Below are 23,208 nucleotides of genomic sequence, written 5' to 3' on the forward strand. Positions count from 1 at the left end.
TCTCTGTATTCCTGGCGTCGGGAGAAAAAGGTGTCCAGGGCGTGTTTTGTTATTAAAACTAGATCAAAAAGAAAACGCCGTGGCTCTCGATCAGTCCCAGAGTCATCTAGTGATGAGGACTGTGGAGAACCCGTGTCAGTTGAAAAGAAGGCTAAAAAGTTAATTGGTAAGGCAGCTCTAAATGACTTTGCTGATTCTGGCAAGCAGCCAAGGGCATCGGCTGGTATCAACATGGCACCTACTCCTTCTCCTACTCCCTCTCCTCCTTCTTCTTCTCCGTCGGCCATTAATGGAGCAACGTCACTTCCACCCAATCCCTCGGTGGGACCGGAAGTCACTGCCCTAGCAGCTGATTTATCTCAGGACCTGTCAGCTTCCATTAAGGTGGCTGTAAATGCAAACACAGCTCCAGTCAAGATGGCTCCTTTAAAGACTAGAAGTGGAAAGGCCCAAGATGGAGAAGAAGAGGTGGAGACTGATCCTGGTGAGGGGCCCTCTACTCTAAAAGATCCTGCTCAGGAGGAAGAGAAGGTTTGTTTTAAAGATCTAGCTAACCTAGTGAGATCAAAGCAGGATAGAGATGAAGCTAGGAAAGCAGCTGGCAAAGGTGGTTCTCAGCTTAAAGAGATCCTTAGGAGAATGACAGCAGGATTTTATGGGCAAAGAATTCAGGGAGATGAAGATGAAGATGATATTACGGACTGTTCGTCACCACGGGAGGAATTGCAAAATGTCCGTAAAGATTTCACCAGGGCAGATAAGGAGCCAGTTCTAGCTTGGCTTAGTAGGTGTTATGATACAGGTGCTTCAGCTCTAACAGTTGGAGACAAGTCAGCAGCTCAGTTAGGAACTCTCTCAAGGGACAATGGAATAGATAGACATCTAGGCGAAGCTCTCGGTAAGGTTAATCTGTGGATACGCCTCTTAATAGCGGTTGCCCTGAGATACCCTTCCCGAGATGATCTTCCATGGAATCCTAAACCCTGGACTACCATAGATGAGGGAATTAAGCGCTTGAGAGAATTTGCTGTTAGAGAGCTACTCTATGGTGAACATGAAACTCTGAATCCTGATGACGTTCCTGTGGGTATTGGTCTTGCTCCTTCCAATTATGCAAACATTCTGGCAAGCAGAATTGTGTCAAGAAGTTATGGTGGAGCTTCTCCCACGGTTGGCCAATTCAGTGATCAAATGAGACAATTGGAGGATAGCATGACACGTGGTTCTTTGGTTTCAGCCATTGAAACTCTGTCTGGAAAAATTGAGAATTGCATGAGAGAGTTAAAGGATGAATTTAGGAATTCCATATCCCAATTGGCACAAAGGGATAGTTTCAATTCTTCCTCCAGATGGGTACAAGTCTCATCTGTGAGGAATACACGTCCTCCAAGGAGGTCATTCCAAAACAGGACATTCCAAAACAGGTCGTTCCAAAACAGACCACCAAGGCAATCACGTAGAACTATTTGGATAACTCTGCGTGATCAGTTTGGTGAGAACATGAACCGCTGGGATGGCCAACCAACTTCTAATCTTTTCAGGAGACTGAGGGAATTGCAAAGTGGCAGAACCCGAGGTAGCAATACCAGAAGGGTAGCTGTTACTTCCACAGTTCCCCAGAACGACTCTTATGGCTCCAACAGTGGCTCCAGTTATAACATGCAAAGTTACAACCCTGCACAATATGTGCAATGCACATGTGCGCATGTTCCCCATAACTAGGGGTGCCCTGCCTCCCGCCAGGGGGAGGAGAGGGATAACAGAGATAATAGAATCTATTGGGATGTGTACATCCAGTGGCCTGGCACTTCACAATTTCGGAAGTACAGGGCCTTGGTTGACACAGGAGCTCAGTGCACCATAATACCATCAAATTATCAGGGATCAGAGTCTATAACTATCCTGGGAGTCACTGGTGGATCTCAAGAGTTAAGTAAGGTAGAGGTTAATATAAGTTTAACTGGTAAACAATGGAGGAAGCATACAGTTGTGACCGGACCTGACGCACCTTGTATTTTGGGAATTGATTTTCTGAGAGAAGGGCGTTTCAAAGACCCTAAAGGTTACAAATGGGCTTTTGGAGTAGCTTCTATAGAAATTGATGGACAAAAATTGAAGCTCTCTGCCAGACCTGAACTTTCTGATGAATCTGCAGTTGTGGGACAACATAAGATACAGGACATTAAATTGCCGGTTGCTTCTCAGACTGTGCATCACAGACAATACAGAACCAACCGTGACTCTTTGTTGCCCATTCAGAATCTGATTCGTCAGTTGGAAAGTCAGAAAGTCGTCAGCAAAACTCATTCACCTTTCAACAGTCCAGTGTGGCCTGTGCGGAAGCAGAATGGAGACTGGCGTCTGACGGTAGACTACCGAGCCCTGAATGAAGTGACACCACCTATGAGTGCAGCAGTACCAGACATGATGGAGCTACAGTATGAGCTGGAATCCAAAGAGGCCAAATGGTATGCTACCATAGACATTGCTAATGCATTTTTCTCTATTCCTATAGCAGAAGAATGCAGGCCTCAGTTTGCTTTCACCTGGAGAGGAATCCAGTACACTTTCAACAGGCTGCCAATGGGCTGGATCCACAGCTCAAGCATCTGTCATGCAGTGATCCACGATGCTCTGGAGAAAGGCGGTGTTCCAGAACACATCCAGTTCATCGATGATATCATCGTCTGGGGTAAAACTGCTGAGGAAGTCTTCAAGAAAGGTAACAAAATCATTGACATTCTTCTGAATGCAGGTTTTGCCATCAAGCGAGACAAGGTGAAAGGACCTACCACAGAGATTCAGTTTCTGGGAGTGCGGTGGCAGGATGGACGCCGACACATTCCAGTGGATGTGGTAAATAGAGTCTCTACCATGGCAAGTCCCACCAACAAGCAAGAGACCCTACGTTTCTTGGGGATAGTGGGATTTTGGAGACTGCACATTCCTGGATATAGTCAGATTGTGAAACCTCTGTATGATGTGACTCGAAAGAGAAACCATTTCCACTGGGGACCTGAACAACAAGCAGCCTTTGACCAGATAAAGCAAGAAGTGATTCAAGCAATGGGTCTGGGACCTGTCCGAGATGGTCCAGACATTAAGAACATTTTGTACACGGCTGCAAGTGACAATGGTCCAACCTGGTGCTTGTGGCAAAAAGCTCCAGGTGAGACACGTGGACGACCTCTTGGTTTCTGGAGTCGAGGTTACAGAGGTTCAGAGGCTAACTATACTCCAACAGAGAAAGAAATTTTAGCTGCCTATGAAGGAGTAAAAGCATCTTCTGAAGTGATTGGAACTGAATCACAACTTCTCTTAGCTCCCAGATTACCAGTTTTGAATTGGATGTTCAAAGGCAAAGGATCCACACCACATCATGCCACAGACTCAACATGGTCTAAGTGGATGGCTCTGATAACACAGAGAGCTCGAATGGGAAATCTTGAAAGGCCTGGTCTAGTGGAGGTGGTCTCAAGTTGGCCTGAAGGTATCAACTGTGCCAAACCTCCAGAGGAGAAAGTAACTCGTGCTGAGGAGGCTCCTCCTTACAATGACCTTTCTGATGATGAAAAGAAATATGCTTTGTTCACAGACGGTTCCTGTCGTCTTGTTGGAAACAAGCGAAGGTGGAAGTCTGCAGTGTGGAGTCCAACACGCCGAGTTGCAGAGGCGAAAGATGGAGAAGGAGAATCCAGTCAGTTTGCAGAGGTAAAAGCTGTCCAGCTAGCTCTCGACGTAGCTGAACGTGAGAGATGGCCAAAGCTTTATCTCTACACCGACTCATGGATGGTAGCCAATGCTCTATGGGGTTGGCTAAAGAACTGGAAGAAGAGTGGTTGGCAGAGAAAAGGAAAACCCATTTGGGCAGCCAACCTGTGGCAGGACATTGCTGATCGAATCGAGAGAATTCCAGTGAAAGTGAGACACATCGATGCTCACATTCCTAAGAGCAAAGCTACTGAGGAACAACAACACAACCATCAGGCAGATCTAGCTGCAAGAGTTTCTCAAGTAGACATGGACTCTAATCTTGATCTCGACTGGAAACACCGAGGTGAGATATTCTTAGCTCGGTGGGCTCACGATTCGTCAGGACATCAAGGCAGAGATGCAACATACCAATGGGCTCGTGACAGATCCATAGACATTTCCATGGATGCTATCACACAAGTCATCCATGACTGTGACATTTGTGCTGCTATTAAGCAGGCAAAACGACTTAAGCCCTTGTGGTATGGTGACAGATGGTCCAAGTACAAGTATGGTGAAGCCTGGCAGATTGACTACATCACTCTACCACGTTCTCGTTCTGGTAAGCAATACGTGCTTACTATGGTAGAGGCAAACACTGGATGGTTGGAAACTTATCCAGTTCCACATGCAACTGCACGCAACACCATTCTCGGTCTGGAGAGACAGATCCTGTGGAGACACGGAACTCCAGAGAGGATTGAGTCAGACAACGGAACTCATTTCAAGAACAACCTTGTAAAAAGCTGGGCAAAAGAGCACGGTATTGAGTGGATATTCCACATTCCCTACTATGCACCAGCTTCAGGGAAGATTGAACGCTACAATGGTTTGTTGAAGACCACTCTCAAAGCCATGGGAGGTGGATCTTTGAAAAACTGGGAAAAACATTTAGCACAAGCAACCTGGCTGGTAAATAGTAGAGGTTCAGTGAACCGAGCTGGACCTGCACATTCAGATCTGCTACGGAAAGTAGAAGGTGATAGAGTTCCTGTTGTTAGAGAAAAGAATCTGTTAGGTAAAACTGTTTGGGTATTTTCACCCTCAGGAGAGGCTAAATCTGTCCGAGGGGTGGTTTCAGCTGAAGGTCCGGGTCACACTTATTGGGTAATGCAAGAGAATGGTGAAATTCAGTGTATTCCACAAAGAAATTTAACTTTAGCTGAAAGAGGTTAATTTCAAACTGTTGTATAGCTACATCGCGTCCAAAGGAAGAATCAACGAGGAGTCTACGGTGCACGAACCCTGAGATCCCTGAGAGCCCTGAGTCAACTAAGAGACCCTGAGATTTCCCTGTTTCCCTTTTCTTCGCTTCGTCGGCGAAGAAATGAACTGTTTTCCATTTTTCTCATTTTCTGATTTTCTTGGACTTTTGAATCATCTACATCTGAGCATAGCCGGAATGGACTATGAACTTTACTCACGAACTGTAAATATCGTTTTGGATTGGATGGACAGTATGAACAGCCAATGAAATTGTTTAGAAGGGGTGGACTGTGGCCGGTTGACGTTGCCCCCTTAAGAAAGGGAATATGGTGGACGGAAGTTGGTAAACGGAAGGAATAGTCTAAACTAATTTCATTGGATGAGTGGGAGGAAGCACTTCTGAGCTGGGACTATACTGGACATTTCCAGCACTTCTCAGTCAGTCTTGCTTCCGCCTCTTCTTCAGGCAACAGCTTTCTGTCCTGGGCTTTCTGCCAAGGCCTCGGCCTTGAAAACCAGATAACAGGCCTGTATACTAACTCCCTTCCAATTAACACGAACTGCTTTGAATTTTTTTTTCCTCTCTTCTCTTTCTCTTTCTATCCCATTCTGGGGAAAGGGGGGGAAGAGAGGGGAGAGCGGAGGTGGGGGACCCCTCTCTGCCGAGGGGGGCACTCTCATTTCTGTGTTACTCTGTTGTATATCTTTGTATATATTGTAGATATTGTAAATTTGTAAATAATCCCCTGCAAACCCTACATCGCTTTGTAAATATAGCTCCACTGCTTTGCTAATTCAGCTTGCGAGTTTTTTTTTCCTTTCCCTTCAATTTTTTTTCCCTTTTACTTTACAAAGGGGGAAGGGAGGAGGCTTCTTGGCCTTGCCCTTCCACCCACCACACTCATCCTCATATGGCTCTGGCATGGTGGGGACATGCTGACTGTTCTCACACATGAAGCCACCAGAGGTGGGCTTGTCATGGTCCACAGCAAGGTCCTGCTGCATTGTGGTGACTACCAAAACATGCACCTGCTCAGAGCCACCCACCTGGACTCTCCCTACTCTCTGCTGCTGATGATCACTTTCTCTCCCCATCACCACAGGGTAGTCCTTGGTTTTTGTCTCCAGGGCTACCTTCATCAGCCTGACTGACAGGTCTTTTGTGGACCTCCCTTCCCACTCTACCATGTCTTCTCCCAGGAGCTGCAGCTTCTCCCACACTTGCCTCCTCTGCTCTTCCGCAGACCTTCCCTCTACTGACTGAGGGTTATAGTCCTGCCAATCCCCTTGCAGGATGGTGGCAGCATCCTCGTCCTTCACCCGCAACCCCAGGCTCTGGGGTGAGCCAGTGGTCCTTTGTTCCTCATCCTTGCTGGTGCCTGCCTGGACCACCTCATTGCCATGGACACCATGTCCCATTGGCAGGTCCCCATCCAACGCTTTGTGCCCGGCGATTGGCTCATCCTGACTGTCTTCCCTGGAGCGTAGGCCCATGCTGTGGATGTCGACCACTGTCTCCAGGTCCAACTGCTCTTCCTTCTGGGTGTCCCCATCTCGGGTGGCTTTTTGGCAGGTCTTTGGCCCCACCAGCAGCCCCTGCACTTTCGCCTCCAGCTTGGCACATCTGTCGGCAGCCTGTTCCTGCATCCCAGTGGCCCTCTTCTCAGCTCCTTGGGAAGCCTTCTGCTGCTTGCTCCCGCCCTTCAACTGTCTTAGGCCACAGGCACCAGCAGAACTTGGGAAACTTCTTCCCTGGGTCCCCCACCACTGGCTGCTGGGGAACAGCATCTTTCACCCCAGGCTTGGGACTGTTCTCCTTAACATGCATCCCCAAATCTGCCCCTTGCGAGGCTGGTGGTGGGGGAAGACTCCCCTTACGACTGACCTTCCTACACCAAAAGGAGGCCATTGCTCTGAAAAATGGTTGTCACCCTGCTGGCTCCTTGGCTTTCTTTCCCACCAGGTACCAGGTGTGAGAAACTGGTTATAATATTTGGCTTTCGCAAGGGGAATTACTGGGGACTGGGCTCGATCATTGGGCTGGATCGTTGGGCTGATGGTCTGTATTGTGTGGGGTCTTGGGAGAGAAAGGTGAGGCACCAACAGGTCTAAAGACTGGCCAGGTCAAAAGTGCAGGTTTTGTCTCAGTCCTGATGGGAGAGGGAAGGGAGCGTGTTGGGGAATATATGAATAATATATGAATATGTATGTTTGCCGTCTATATAAGTTCACCTCGTGTTGTTAGTGTGCGCCTCTAGCAGACTCGCTATGCGTCCAGCGCTGTATTGCCTTTATTTTATAATAAACTGGTTATAAATTTCAGCAGCGAGTTCGTTTCTCACAATTTGGTGACCCGTACATGATTACCCTGTCTGCAACGGCTTTCGGGGCCCTTCAGAAGGGGGAGCGCCCCTGCTGATTTCGGTGGCCCGGAAGGAGGACCCTGGAAGCCTCTCGGAGCACGGGTAGATCCAGCCAATGTTATAAGATAAAGGCAAGGGAAGGAGCTCCCGGAACTAGCCTGTAATTCTAGTGCACAAAGACCCGGGCAAGAAAAGGACTGTAAGTATTGTCCGGTTGGTCGGGTATTGAGGTCAGTGAGAGTGTGTGCGTGCGTGAGACATCGGCTGGACAGTCCGGATCCACAAAGTGAGTGCGGAGTCCTTATAACTGCGTTTCCAATATCCCGCGAGGGACTTGGCCAGTGAAGGGACGAAGCGGTTCGTGATGGTAAAGCATGGGCCTCGGGAAATGGGGCAAGGGTCAGGTGTAGACCAGCCCTGGGAAACATGGAAGCAACAAGGGTACCCAGGGATATACCCCCGGACAGTCCTCTGGGGTTGCGTGTTGGAGGCACAATATGCAGGATAAGGATAAGGCAAAAAGGAAGGGCCTAGGGAAAAGTAGATTGTGGGAAGGTTGGGCATTTGAAACGAGAGTGCCCAAGGAGAAGAGCGATCTTAAGGGGTTTTTTTTAAGCTTAGTTGGATCAGCTCCGGGCGGGCCTGGAGCCGGGGCCATTAGGGTAGGGGCTGCGCATAGAGCAGCCGGAGCTGCAAGGCCAGTGTCAGTGTTTGCACCAGCACCAGCGGGCGGAGCAGGAGCTGTTGCGGGGAGAGCTGCAGTGGCTGAGCCGTGCCCACCAGGGACTGGTAAAGGATCAGTCTCAGGAGGTGGCCAGGCTCAGGTCGGAGAAGGAGGGTTACTCGTGTTACCAAGGTTCCTAGGGGAGGTGTGGAGAGCGAGTTTTAGGGGCAAAAGGGTAAAGGTTTAAAGTCCCGGTAGCTAAGGATGTTAAATTGGAGACTGAAGGTAGAATTGGGCTAGGGTATATCTTAGTGTAGTACCAAGTGCAAGACGTAATTTACTAGAGAGAAATAGTTCAGTTGGACATAAGGGTAGTTCTGGAAGAGGGGCAGATGATGGTCAGAAAATAGAGGGGGGTTAGGTGTAGATCTTGGGAGAAGGGGCAGTTGGGGTTGGAAGGAGGATTGTGTCTCTTCAAGCCCGAAGGCAAGGATTGTTTGGATTGTGGATAGTCATTTTTTTTACTGAAGAATTGGTGGGTGTGATGTATGGAGAAATAATTCGTGTCAATCAGGATGCATAGGAGCCAGGCCGTTCGGTGAGTTTTGCCTGGGTAGGGGTCCTGGCTACGGGGTCCCGGAATTTCACTGTGGGTGGGGATTCCAGGATTCTGGGTGGTAGTCAGGTGGTCTTCACAGCCCTGGAGAATTCGGGCTGTGAAGGGGCAGCGTTGTTTCTACGGTCTAGGAGCTGTGGAGACTGGTCGTCCATAGGGATCAGGCAACCAGCGCTGCGTCCTGGTGTCCGGCGTCCCGGTGGTGAGGGGCCCGGTTTTGGGGTTTTGGTATCCTGCGGTCCAGTTTCTGGAGGGGCCTGGGCCGTGGGGGCCTGCATCGCGGTGGCGGTCGCGGGTTTGACATCCCGGTTTCTAGGGGGTGACCTTGGTTTGAGGGACCTGCTTCGGGGAGTTGTTTTTTCTGTGGTTTCAGGCTTCCGCAGGAGGGCAGGGACCTGGGCTACGGCGGGTGAGGTTTTTTTTGCGGTTTGACTTTGCAAGTGAGGGGGGGTCGGTCGTTCGCAGGGAGCGGGCTAGTGGCTCGGAGCCGGAAGCACCGACACTCGGTAGTGTTTAGCGATCAGGAGAATGGGACAAAAGCAAGTCATCAGAACTCCCTCCCATTCCCATCCCAGAGAGCGCATTAGGGATCATGTTACAGTATTGGGATGATGACGAGTTGAGAAAAGGAAAATCAAAGAAAAAAAAAAGGTTTATCTTTTGATTGGATTTGCCAAGCTTTGAACCATCATGTGAATTTTAAGAAGTGTTTTAGTAGGAAAGAAGCTGAATATGCTGCTGTTTGGACTAGGGCTTCATGCCCTACTCCTGTTTCCATATTTACATTAACAACTGAGAATAAGGACAAAGACAAGGAAAAGGCAGACAGGCTGGCATGAGAATATGGGAGAGGTAAAATCAGAGGGGGGGGCCACCAAGAAATCAGAAGTGGCCTAACCAAGATCCTCAATGGGACCATCAACAGCTTCAAGGGATACAGAACATGGGAGGCAATACAAGGAATTGAAGAAGCTGTGCCCAGAAATATATATAATATATAATAAACTGGTTATAAATTTCAGCAGTGAGTTCGTTTCTCACACAGGGCTAGTGGTAGGACTAAAGGATGTCTGTCTGTGCCAGTGGTAGGACGAAGAGATGTCCACCTATGCCAGCACCAGCAGCCAAAGGGTTACAAGGTCTTCGCTGTGCCTGGGAAGTTGGGGGAGGAAGGTTGGTCTGGCCTCTCTTCCCGGCAGGATGGCCAAGACAAGACGATAGAGATGTCTCCTCTTGGGTGGGAGGTGGGGCTTTGGGGAGCAGTGAGGAAGCCCTGGAAAGAGAAGCAGCAGGGTGGAGAGGTGCAGCACCAGACCCACCACAGCCTGCACCCACCTTCCCCTCCTCTGACATGGCTGGCCCAGGCCAGCCCCACCATCCTGCCTGGGGTTCCCGAGGCAGAGGCATGAGAACCCCACACTATGCCCGTATGGGCTGGGGAGAGCAAGTATCCCATGTCCCACCCATGGGCCTGGGAGAACACGCACCCACACGTCCCACCCATGGCCCCGTAAGATCTCAGCCTTTCCCCCCGCACCCCCTGTGCACACGTGTCCTGCACACAGGCCTGGAAGAACATGCACGGACATGCCCCCTCCATGGGCCTGGAAAATCTTGTACCTCTCATTCAGCACGCGTGTCCCACTCGTGGTCCCACGAGACCTTGCGCACCTGTGCACACGCATGGCTCACACACGACCCTGGGACGACATGCACCCACGCGTCCCACCCGTGGGCCCGGAAGACCTTGCACCTCCCTGCACACGAGCGTCCCGCAGACGGCCCTGGGGAGAACATTCACCCGCATGTCCCCTGCTGTGCAGAGAGACTTTTGTGCCCCCAGCGGAGCCCCGGGAAAGTTCGCACTTGCACCCCGCACCTCGCACCCCCATTCCCAGCGCTGTCCCTTTCCCGCAATGTGTTCTACACCCCACCCTGTGTGTCCCCTCCTGGTGTTCCGCAAGCACACCCCCTCCCCCGTGTCCCGTACCCACTCTGGTCCGGCACGGCCGATGCAGCCGGGGCTCTCCTGGGGGGGTCGTTTCTTGACTCCGGAGATGCCCCCAAGAGCTGCTTTCTCCTCCCAGCCTGGCCCCGCCTCTGTAGTGGGCGCCAACCAGTTTCCCCAGTTCCCGAGGCTGTATTTTTCGCTCTGGTCCGTAACCATCGGCCCGGGGCAGTTATTTATCACGCCCGGGGCGGCGGCGGGGAGCGGCGGTTTGGGGCAGTGGAACCGTGCGGAGGCAGATGTGCCTCAGCTTCCCTCCGGCAATGGGGGATGTCTGCAGCTTGCGGGAGTGGGGGGGGAAAGAGACTGGGGAGGGTCCCACGTAGAACTACACCGAGTGACGCGGGGGTGGGGGAGCCTACCCCGAGGCCGCAGCACCCCCTCCCCAGAATGGTGGAGATAAGGATCCCCTGGGACGAGGGGCAGTGGGGTGAGCATTGTCCGGCGAGTTTTTTACCCCCTCAGATTGCAACACTCACATTTTGGGCACCCTGGGGAGGGTGCAAGCACCCCTGGTTTAGGGTGCAAGCCCTCCCTCTTCCCCCTCCGTGTCCGTCGTCGTGTCGTTCCCCCCCCCCCCCCCCCGTGCTTTGGGACGGCAATGCCCACCCCCTTTTGGGAGCGGGGGGGACGTCTGATCCGTTGCTGAGCGGCACCGCGCCTATCCCCATGGCCTCGGTCACCCATCACCGGCGGGAGAGGGGGGAAAAGAGACGGGGAGAAGGCACCGGGAGCGGGGGAGCGGGGGCGGCCGGCCGTGGTGGAGCTCGCCAGGGCGGTCGGGGTGCAGGTAGGGCCCCTCCCCTCCCCTCCCGCCACTCCTATTCCTCTTTCCCGTTTCCCTTCTCCTTTTCCCCTTCCCTTCTCCTTTTCCCCTTCCCTTCTCCTTTTCCCCTTCCCTTCTCCTTTTCTCTTCCCTTCTCCTTTCCTTCCCCTTTCCCCTTCCCTTTTTCCCTTTCTCTTTTTCCTTGCCCTGCAATGAGTTTTTGCTGGTCTCAGTCAGTACTGAAAGCCTGCCCTCTCCCTGGAGCAGGGGACACACTCCCCCACAGGGAGTGCCCTGGTAGGGTGCAGTGGGGTGGGAAGGATGGGCCTGGTTTTGGGGGTCAGAGTGGACCACAGTCACCCCTGGGAACATGGGACATGCTGTGGGGTAGGGACATGTTGTGCTCTGTGCACCTCAGAGAAGGTGATGTGGCAGGTGGATGCTCATCTCATCAGGCAGGAATTTCCCATAATGCTTTTGGCTGGGCAGGATGGAGCTGTGCCAGGATTGAGGGGGAAAGGGGGCCAGCACTGGGAGGGCTGGGGGGTCAACAGTGCTGGGGTGCTGCAGTGGATGCTGCAATAGGCCCTGCAGTGGGTGTTGGGGGGCTTTGAGGCAGTGATGCTGGGAGGGTTCAAAGCCCCACTACAGCCCACCCCTATCCCAACTTTGCCCCCCTTGCATCCCTGAAGGCCCCTCCAGCCCCTCTCCATCTGTAGTGGATACTGGCCCTGTGGGAAGAGTGCAAGCCCTGCTTCAAGCACACCTGCATGCGCTTCTACTCCCACACCTGCCACAGCAGCTCGGGGCTCGTGGGGCAGCAGGTGAGTGGCCAGTCCCACAGCACCTCAAGCGATGCCTGAGATCAGGAGGATTTTTAGCTTGACCCTGCTCTCCTCGCCTGGCAGCTGGAGGAATTCCTCAACCATTCCTCGCCCTTCTCCATCTGGGTAAACGGCGAGTGCATCAACTCGCTGCTGGAGCGTGAGCAGAGGCAGGAGCGGCAGTTTGAGGACCTGGAAGAACGTTTTGGCTTGCTGGAGGACAGGGTGGATGACATCTTCCAGGACAGCACCCAAGTCTACGGCTGCATGTATCCCTTCTTCCAAGCGCCTTTTGGCGGTGTGGTGAAGGCACATTATGCCCAGATACTGAATCTTGTCCCAGCATGTGGGCAAGTTCCCCCTCCTCCTGGAGGAAGACAAAAGCCAAGGCATTAGCCAGGCTTGCACGCACCCAGCGCATGCAGTGCTCGTGCTGACACCAAGTATGGGCATAATTCTAGCTTCACGCTTTCTATAGGCTGAAGCCAGTTGTTTATGAGAGTGCCCATTGGTCAAGCCCAGCCTCGAGGAATCTATAAGTATCACCCCAGTTGGTAAACAAGTTGCCCCCCTCATTCACTTTGTCTCTGTGCTTGCTCGAGAGAGTAACTCTCGAGCTGCAGCCTTTGCCATTGAGCTTATTGTTGTTAGCTTCTGTTATACATGCACGCATACTGGAAGCGTCTGCATCATTGAGAAGCCCAGAGGGAGGACCTTCGCTGAGCCTGAGGAGCTCAGCGTTGCTGCAGCCAGCCGTGCCGACCGGGAGAGCCCATCGTGACACCGGAGGACTGGACTGACCCCCGAGGGTAAGATCTGCCCAGTTACCGGAGAGAAGGGACTCTATTGATAACTGAGTCCACGTATGCTTAGCCCCGCCGTAGCGGGAGAGAAGCCGCCGAGTGCCGCTCTGAGGAGCCGCCGAGTGCCGCTCTGAGCCCTGTGAATCCCAGGGAAGACTAAAGCACTGTTCGTGCCTATACTGCACCGAACCCGGGACCACTGCGAGAGTCCCGTTGCTCCTTTAAGCTCGGTAAACGAGAATCCGCCGCCTAACGCAGCTGCATTCTCTCCCCGAGGCTGTTTGCATCAGCCCCGAGAACCGCCATGATCGGGCCGACCCTCGTAGCTTTGCCTGCTTCCGTCGTTCGAGCCCATCTACCGGCCACCGTTGTCCCGCCCTGCCATGCGAGCCGACTTTAGAGGGCCGACCCCGACCAGGACTGATCCCTGTTGTCTGAAGGGAATTGAATATCGTTCACGTGCTTTCCATCCACTAGCACTCAGTTATAGATAGTTCAATTATGTTATAATCATAACACTAAGCCAGTTGTGGAATCTATTTCACGAACGTGCACTAGAACATGTATATAAGTTGGTGATTCATCAGTTATTAATAGTTTGATAATTAATAAAAATATATTTTCATAATTCATATTTCATATCAATAAATTTAATAACCTCTTCACCACAGGCGGCTTCCATGAGGTTTTCCGCCCTCCCATCCAGCACATCCGCTTTGCCCCACGCCGCGAGAGGTTCTCCCAGGAGCTCCATCCCTTCTTCCATCATCCCCATCATGGCTTCCACCACCTCTTCCAGCCCCTCTTCGAGATGACGCAGAGGATGCTGGAGGAAGCACAGGGCAGCTGGGAGCACTCCTTGGGTGGCTTTGCCCCAGGTAGGGGTGCTCCCCCTGGGCTGGACGTTGTGGCTCCCCAGTAGGGCTGGAAGCAGCCCAGTTGCTTCCTGGCAACTCCCCCTCACTTCTTATTAAGAGGAGTCATAAGAGGATGAGCTCAACCTTAATACAACATATCAAAGACTCCTCGGGGGGAGCCCAGGAATCACAAGCTCCATTGTTTGTGGGCCTGGGCTGGGTTTCCTTTAAATCTCGGCTGCTGGAGCCGTCTGGGGAAGGTGTTTGTTTTGGGTGAGCAATGTCCATCGCAGGCCTGGTGCCGTCAACGTCTGCCACTGCGGCCCTGGCTTGGGCAGCTGGGAAAAGGGTGATGTCGAAACACAACTTGGCAAGAAGCACTTTGCTTCGGGAAGCAAACACCCCGCAGGGCAAACATTCCTCAGGAAAAGCACTTTTGTCTCCCCTGACGGCACCCCGGGGGGTGGCTCTGCGGCTCTGCTTGGGGGTTTAGGGGAGAGGAGTTGGGTTTGTGGTGCTGTCTCCCATCACCTCCTGGCATTTCGAGGTGTTGAGGCCGGGGTGGGCTTCCCGCAGAGTCCCGAAACTCCAGCAACAACCACATGGTGTGTCAAGAGATCTGCCGGAACTCGGCCGGCTGCCTGCGGATGTGGGACGAGTGCGAGAAGTGCCGGGAGATCCTCAGCGTGGGTGAGCTGGCACGGGAGGAGCGTCCTGAATGGAGGTGGTGCATGGTTAGAGGTCTGGAGCACCTCTCCCATGAGGACAGACTGAGGGAGTTGGGGGTGGTCAGTCTGGAGAAGGCTCCAAGAAGACCTTATTGTGGCCTTCCAGTATCTGAAGGGGTCTACAAGAAAGCTGGGGAGGGACTTTTTAGGGTGTCAGGGAGTGATGGGACCAGGGGGAATGGAACAAAACTAGAAATGGGCAGATTCAGACTGGATGTTAAGAAGAAGTTCTTCACCATGAGGGTGGTGGGACACTGGCACAGGTTGCCCAGGGAGGTGGTAGAAGCCTCATCCCTAGAGGTTTTGAAGGCCAGGCTGATGTGGCTGTGAGCAACCTGATGTGGTGTGAGGTGTCCCTGCCCATGGCAGGGGGGTTGGAACTGGCTGATCCTTGTAGTCCCTTCCAGTCCCTTCCTTGTAGTCCCTGACTGATACTATGATTCTATGGGGAGGGACAGGTTTAGGGGACACCATGGAATGGGGTGCATGCAGCAGGGGTGGGGGTGAGCCCTGGCACCCCTTGTAAGCCTCTCCAACCACCCTGCTCCCAGACTGCTGGCAGATGGACCCGGCCCAGAGCCAGCTGCAGGAGCAGCTGGAGGACGCCCTGCGGCTGGCCGAATGCTTCACCCAGTGGTACGACGGCCTCCTCCATGCCTTCCAAGCCGAGATGCTCAACACCACTGCCCTCCTGGACCAGCTCAACCGCCAGTTTGGCTGGGTCTCCTGTTTGGCCAACCTCACCCAAGACAACGATGGCTTCCTCCAGGTCACCACGGTGAGTCCTGCTGGCTCCATGGCATGGCCAGAGGGCTTGAACCACCCCCTCTCTCCCCCCCTACCCCCCCATCCTCACAGGGCCAGCAGCCACCAGAAGTGGGTCAGGGGCAGAAAGAGGCGATTGTGTGCCCGCCTGGGTGCCTCTCGGCACAATGACTGGCTGCATGGCCAGGTGCCAGGGCAAGGGGCCGGCGTGGGGGCTAGCCCAACTCTTCCTGCTTTGTTCTCCCCCCTTCCCCCCAACTTCTGCAGGTCCTCTTCAAGGCTCCCAACCTCAAGGACCCCTCAGCACCCCCTGACACACAGGTAACAGTGCAGCTCTTTGATTCGGAGCCGCTGTCCCTGATGGTGCCCGGGGACATCTCCTGGGAGGACCCTCACTTCATGGAGATGGTGGCTGAGCAGGCGCTTTGGCACTACAAGGAAAATGCCATGTGAGTCCTAAACCCCTGCAATCCCTGGGGCAAGGACAGAGCAGGCCTCATGACATGGCTCACCCCTTCTGTCGTGGGATGGAAGGGCAAGGCTGAGAAGCCTCCTCCCTTCCCCCTTGTAAGGTAAAAGGGAAAGAAAAAATTGAAGGGAAAGGGAAAAAAAACTCGCAAGCTGAATTAGCAAAGCAGTGGAGCTATATTTACAAAGCGATGTAGGGTTTGCAGGGGATTATTTACAAATTTACAATATCTACAATATATACAAAGATATACAACAGAGTAACACAGAAATGAGAGTGCCCCCCCCTCGGCAGAGAGGGGTCCCCCACCTCCGCTCTCCCCTCTCTTCCCCCCCTTTCCCCAGAATGGGATAGAAAGAGAAAGAGAAGAGAGGAAAAAAAAATTAGAAGCAGTTCGTGTTAATTGGAAAGGAGTTAATATACAGGCCTGGTATCTTATCGGCCTCAAGGCCGAAGCCTTGGCAGAAAGCCCAGGACAGAAAGCTGTTGCCTGAAGAAGAGGCGGAAGCAAGACTGACTGAGAAGTGCTGGAAATGTCCAGTATAGTCCCAGCTCAGAAGTACTTCCTCCCACTCGTCCAATGAAATTAGTTTAGACTATTCCTTCCGTTTACCAACTTCCGTCCACCATATTCTCTTTCTTAAGGGGGCAACGTCAACCGGCCACAGTCCACCCCTTCTAAACAATTTCATTGGCTGTTCATACTGTCCATCCAATCCAAAACGATATTTACAGTTCGTGAGTAAAGTTCATAGTCCATTCCGGCTATGCTCAGATGTAGATGATTCAAAAGTCCAAGAAAATCAGAAAATGAGAAAAATGGAAAACAGTTCATTTCCTCGCCGACGAAGCGAAGAAAAGGGAAACAGGGATTTCTCAGGGTCTCTTAGTTGACTCAGGGCTCTCAGGGATCTCAGGGTTCGTGCACCGTAGACTCCTCGTTGATTCTTCCTTTGGACGCGATGTAGCTATACAACAGTTTGAAATTAACCTCTTTCAGCTAAAGTTAAATTTCTTTGTGGAATACACTGAATTTCACCATTCTCTTGCATTACCCAATAAGTGTGACCCGGACCTTCAGCTGAAACCACCCCTCGGACAGGTTTAGCCTCTCCTGAGGGTGAAAATACCCAAACAGTTTTACCTAACAGATTCTTTTCTCTAACAACAGGAACTCTATCACCTTCTACTTTCTGTAGCAAATCTGAATGTGCAGGTCCAGCTCGGTTCACTGAACCTCTACTATTTACCAGCCAGGTTGCTTGTGCTAAATGTTTTTCCCAGTTTTTCAAAGATCCACCTCCCATGGCTTTGAGAGTGGTCTTCAACAAACCATTGTAGCGTTCAATCTTCCCTGAAGCTGGTGCATAGTAGGGAATGTGGAATATCCACTCAATACCGTGCTCTTTTGCCCAGTTCTTTACAAGGTTGTTCTTGAAATGAGTTCCGTTGTCTGACTCAATCCTCTCTGGAGTTCCGTGTCTCCACAGGATCTGTCTCTCCAGACCGAGAATGGTGTTGCGTGCAGTTGCATGTGGAACTGGATAAGTTTCCAACCATCCAGTGTTTGCCTCTACCATAGTAAGCACGTATTGCTTACCAGAACGAGAACGTGGTAGAATGATGTAGTCAATCTGCCAAGCTTCACCATACTTGTACTTGGACCATCTGTCACCATACCACAAGGGCTTAAGTCGTTTTGCCTGCTTAATAGCAGCACAAATGTCACAGTCATGGATGACTTGTGTGATAGCATCCATGGAAATGTCTATGGATCTGTCACGAGCCCATTGGTATGTTGCATCTCTGCCTTGATGTCCTGACGAATCGTGAGCCCACCGAGCTAAGAATATCTCACCTCGGTGTTTCCAGTCGAGATCAAGATTAGAGTCCATGTCTACTTGAGAAACTCTTGCAGCTAGATCTGCCTGATGGTTGTGTTGCTGTTCCTCAGTAGCTTTGCTCTTAGGAATGTGAGCATCGATGTGTCTCACTTTCACTGGAATTCTCTCGATTCGATCAGCAATGTCCTGCCACAGGTTGGCTGCCCAAATGGGTTTTCCTTTCCTCTGCCAACCACTCTTCTTCCAGTTCTTTAGCCAACCCCATAGAGCATTGGCTACCATCCATGAGTCGGTGTAGAGATAAAGCTTTGGCCATCTCTCACGTTCAGCCACGTCGAGAGCTAGCTGGACAGCTTTTACCTCTGCAAACTGACTGGATTCTCCTTCTCCATCTTTCGCCTCTGCAACTCGGCGTGTTGGACTCCACACTGCAGACTTCCACCTTCGCTTGTTTCCAACAAGACGACAGGAACCGTCTGTGAACAAAGCATATTTCTTTTCATCATCAGAAAGGTCATTGTAAGGAGGAGCTTCCTCAGCACGAGTTACTTTCTCCTCTGGAGGTTTAGCACAGTTGATACCTTCAGGCCAACTTGAGATCACCTCCACTAGACCAGGTCTTTCAAGATTTCCCATTCGAGCTCTCTGTGTTATCAGAGCCATCCACTTAGACCATGTTGAGTCTGTGGCATGATGTGGTGTGGATCCTTTGCCTTTGAACATCCAATTCAAAACTGGTAATCTGGGAGCTAGAATAAGTTGTGATTCAGTTCCAATCACTTCAGAAGATGCTTTTACTCCTTCATAGGCAGCTAAAATTTCTTTCTCTGTTGGAGTATAGTTAGCCTCTGAACCTCTGTAACCTCGACTCCAGAAACCAAGAGGTCGTCCACGTGTCTCACCTGGAGCTTTTTGCCACAAGCACCAGGTTGGACCATTGTCACTTGCAGCCGTGTACAAAATGTTCTTAATGTCTGGACCATCTCGGACAGGTCCCAGACCCATTGCTTGAATCACCTCTTGTTTTATCTGGTCAAAGGCTGCTTGTTGTTCAGGTCCCCAGTGGAAATGGTTTCTCTTTCGAGTCACATCATACAGAGGTTTCACAATCTGACTGTATCCAGGAATGTGCAGTCTCCAAAATCCCACTATCCCTAAGAAACGTAGGGTCTCTTGCTTGTTTGTGGGACTTGCCATGGTGGAGACTCTATTTACCACGTCCACTGGAATGTGTCGGCGTCCATCCTGCCACTTCACTCCCAGAAACTGAATCTCTGTGGTAGGTCCTTTCACTTTGTCTCGCTTGATGGCAAAACCTGCATTCAGAAGAATGTCAATGATTTTGTTACCTTTCTCGAAGACTTCCTCAGCAGTTTTACCCCAGACGATGATATCATCGATGAACTGGATGTGTTCTGGAGCACCGCCTTTCTCCAGAGCATCGTGGATCACTGCATGACAGATGCTTGAGCTGTGGATCCAGCCCATTGGCAGCCTGTTGAAAGTGTACTGGATTCCTCTCCAGGTGAAAGCAAACTGAGGCCTGCATTCCTCTGCTATGGGAATAGAGAAAAATGCATTAGCAATGTCTATGGTAGCATACCATTTGGCCTCTTTGGATTCCAGCTCATACTGTAGCTCCATCATGTCTGGTACTGCTGCACTCATAGGTGGTGTCACTTCATTCAGGGCTCGGTAGTCTACCGTCAGACGCCAGTCTCCATTCTGCTTCCGCACAGGCCACACTGGACTGTTGAAAGGTGAATGAGTTTTGCTGACGACTTTCTGACTTTCCAGCTGACGAATCAGATTCTGAATGGGCAACAAAGAGTCACGGTTGGTTCTGTATTGTCTGTGATGCACAGTCTGAGAAGCAACCGGCAATTTAATGTCCTGTATCTTATGTTGTCCCACAACTGCAGATTCATCAGAAAGTTCAGGTCTGGCAGACAGCTTCAATTTTTGTCCATCAATTTCTATAGAAGCTACTCCAAAAGCCCATTTGTAACCTCTAGGGTCTTTGAAACGCCCTTCTCTCAGAAAATCAATTCCCAAAATACAAGGTGCGTCAGGTCCGGTCACAACTGTATGCTTCCTCCATTGTTTACCAGTCAAACTTATATTAACCTCTACCTTACTTAACTCTTGAGATCCACCAGTGACTCCCAGAATAGTTATAGACTCTGATCCCTGATAATTTGATGGTATTATGGTGCACTGAGCTCCTGTGTCAACCAAGGCCCTGTACTTCTGAAATTGTGAAGTGCCAGGCCACTGGATGTACACATCCCAATAGATTCTATTATCTCTGTTATCCCTCTCCTCCCCCTGGCGGGAGGCAGGGCACCCCTAGTTATGGGGAACATGCGCACATGTGCATTGCACATATTGCGCAGGGTTATAACTTTGCATGTTATAACTGGAGCCACTGTTGGAGTCATAAGAGTTGTTCTGGGGAACTGTGGAAGTAACAGCTACCCTTCTGGTATTGCTACCTCGGGTTCTGCCACTTTGCAGTTCCCTTAGTCTCCTGAAAAGATTAGAAGTTGGTTGGCCATCCCAGCGGTTCATGTTCTCACCAAATTGATCACGTAGAGTTATCCAAATAGTTCTACGTGATTGCCTTGGTGGTCTGCTTTGGAATGACCTATTTTGGAATGTCCTGTTTTGGAATGACCTCCTTGGAGGACGTGTATTCCTCACAGATGAAACTTGTATCCACCTGGAGGGAGAATTGAAATTATCCTTCTGTGCCAATTGGTATATGGAATCTTTTAGATCCTTCATGCAATTTTCAATTTTTCCAGACAGAGTTTCAATGGCTGAAACCAAAGAACCACGTGTCATACTATCCTCCAATTGTCTCATTTGATCACTGAATTGGCCAACCGTAGGAGAAGCTCCACCATAACTTCTTGACACAATTCTGCTTGCCAGAATGTTTGCATAATTGGAAGGAGCAAGTTTTATGATCTTTTTAGCAAGACCAATACCCACAGGAATGTCATCAGGATTCAGAGTTTCATGTTCACCATAGAGTAGCTCTCTAACAGCAAATTCTCTCAAGCGCTTAATTCCCTCATCTATGGTAGTCCAGGGTTTAGGATTCCAGGGAAGATCATCTCGGGAAGGGTATCTCAGGGCAACCGCTATTAAAAGGCGTATCCACAGATTAACCTTACCGAGAGCTTCGCCTAGATGTCTATCTATTCCATTGTCCCTTGAGAGAGTTCCTAACTGAGCTGCTGACTTGTCTCCAACTGTTAGAGCTGAAGCACCTGTATCATAACACCTACTAAGCCAAGCTAGAACTGGCTCCTTATCTGCCCTGGTGAAATCTTTACGGACATTTCTCAATTCCTCCCGTGGGGAAGAGCACTCCAAAATATCATCTTCATCTTCATCTCCCTGAATTCTTTGCCCGTAAAATCCTGCTGTCATTCTCCTAAGGATCTCTTTAAGCTGAGAACCACCTTTGCCAGCTGCTTTCCTAGCTTCATCTCTATCCTGCTTTGATCTCACTAGGTTAGCTAGATCTTTAAAACAAACCTTCTCTTCCTCCTGAGCAGGATCTTTTAGAGTAGAGGGCCCCTCACCAGGATCAGTCTCCACCTCTTCTTCTCCATCTTGGGCCTTTCCACTTCTAGTCTTTAAAGGAGCCATCTTGACTGGAGCTGTGTTTGAATTTACAGCCACCTTAATGGAAGCTGACAGGTCCTGAGATAAATCAGCTGCTGGGGCAGTGACTTCCGGTCCCACCGAGGGAGTGGGTGGAAGTGACGTTGCTCCGTTAATGGCCGATGGAGAAGAAGAAGAAGGAGAAGGAGTAGGTGCCATGTTGATACCAGCCGATGCCCTTGGCTGCTTGCTAGAATCAGCAAAGTCATTTAGAGCTGCCTTACCAATTAACTTTTTAGCCTTCTTTTTGACTGACACGGGTTCTCCACAGTCCTCGTCACTAGATGACTCTGGGACTGATCGAGAGCCACGGCGTTTTCTTTTTGATCTAGTTTTAATAACAAAACACGCCCTGGACACCTTTTTCTCTCGCCACAAGGAATACAGAGAAAACACATTAGTTATCACCAGCAGCAGAATTATACACATCACATAAATCACCTTTGGATCCCAGGCATCACCTAAAGTTACTGTCTCCTCAGGCGGAATCTTAAAACCCTTTATCTCAATTGGGAGAGTGGTGGAGGTAACATTCCTGTATCTCACTGGCCATAATAAATTAATACATTTTCCATACCATAATTTAACTCTATACATAACCCACATATAAATTGTCCGCACCAAATATTTACCCAGGTAATCCAAAATCAAACCCAAACAATATCTGTAAACCAGAGCCCCAAAAATTGAAAAGAATAATCGCTCCACAAACCACAATACCTTCATGTTTGCTAATTCAGCTGGAAAACACTAAATCAATCAAATAATAAATTGAACTAATTATCTGCCGCACGTTGGGTACGCCAATAAAAAAAATGTCGTGGGATGGAAGGGCAAGGCTGAGAAGCCTCCTCCCTTCCCCCTTGTAAGGTAAAAGGGAAAGAAAAAATTGAAGGGAAAGGAAAAAAAAAACTCGCAAGCTGAATTAGCAAAGCAGTGGAGCTATATTTACAAAGCGATGTAGGGTTTGCAGGGGATTATTTACAAATTTACAATATCTACAATATATACAAAGATATACAACAGAGTAACACAGAAATGAGAGTGCCCCCCCCTCGGCAGAGAGGGGTCCCCCACCTCCGCTCTCCCCTCTCTTCCCCCCCTTTCCCCAGAATGGGATAGAAAGAGAAAGAGAAGAGAGGAAAAAAAAATTAGAAGCAGTTCGTGTTAATTGGAAAGGAGTTAATATACAGGCCTGGTATCTTATCGGCCTCAAGGCCGAAGCCTTGGCAGGAAGCCCAGGACAGAAAGCTGTTGCCTGAAGAAGAGGCGGAAGCAAGAGTGACTGAGAAGTGCTGGAAATGTCCAGTATAGTCCCAGCTCAGAAGTACTTCCTCCCACTCGTCCAATGAAATTAGTTTAGACTATTCCTTCCGTTTACCAACTTCCGTCCACCATATTCTCTTTCTTAAGGGGGCAACGTCAACCGGCCACACCCTTCCTTTCCCATCCTTCCTCCTACAGAGAGTAGCTGGGTGATGCTCCCCATCACTGCCCCAGCCTCGCCAAGCCCCCCTCTGCCACCCAGTCCCCATGCCAGGGGGGGCAAATGCCGCTGCCGTCATCACCACCCTTGCCTCCGCTCCTGCTGGGGTCCCACCATGGGCCCCAAACAGAAAATAAAAGGTAGAGTTGAACCCTCCCCGGGTGTTTTCTCCTGTGCCTCTTTAGGATGAGTCCTGCCAAGTAAATAAAGGTTCCAGAAAGCAGCTGCCTGTGCCTGGGGATGATCACAGGAAGACATGGACCAGGCTCCCCAAACCTGGTCCAGCAGGAGACTCCCATAACAATCCAGGGGCTCGTTGCCTTCTCCCACACCTCACATGAAAGGGGCTCACTCACCTTCCTCTGGGGACTCCAAGGA

The 23,208-nt window shown here is 50.7% G+C and overlaps 1 protein-coding gene across 1 annotated transcript; it reads left to right on the top strand.

Moving 5' to 3' along the window:
• The first annotated feature begins 12,146 nt into the window (after positions 1-12,146).
• CLU (clusterin) lies at positions 12,147-15,832 on the top strand. Its single transcript, XM_068142916.1, has 6 exons — positions 12,147-12,200; positions 12,258-12,495; positions 13,675-13,881; positions 14,437-14,550; positions 15,140-15,366; positions 15,621-15,832. Exons 1-6 carry the CDS (start codon positions 12,147-12,149, stop codon positions 15,804-15,806), a joined length of 1,026 nt encoding a protein of 341 aa, XP_067999017.1. The 3' UTR covers positions 15,807-15,832.
• Positions 15,833-23,208: the final 7,376 nt, after the last annotated feature.

The sequence above is a fragment of the Melanerpes formicivorus genome, unplaced genomic scaffold, assembly GCF_026170545.1.
Source record: "Melanerpes formicivorus ecotype bairdi unplaced genomic scaffold, bMelFor1.0.p_v2 SCAF_9, whole genome shotgun sequence".
Classification (NCBI taxonomy): Eukaryota; Metazoa; Chordata; class Aves; order Piciformes; family Picidae; genus Melanerpes; species Melanerpes formicivorus.

Coding starts and splice junctions, on each gene's coding strand:
- CLU (XM_068142916.1), top strand. CDS start 12,147: ATGCGCTTCTACTCCCACACCTGCCACAGCAGCTCGGGGCTCGTGGGG. Junction 13,882..14,436: donor CTTGGGTGGCTTTGCCCCAG/GTAGGGGTGCTC, acceptor GGCTTCCCGCAG/AGTCCCGAAACTCCAGCAAC. Junction 15,367..15,620: donor GCTTCCTCCAGGTCACCACG/GTGAGTCCTGCT, acceptor CAACTTCTGCAG/GTCCTCTTCAAGGCTCCCAA.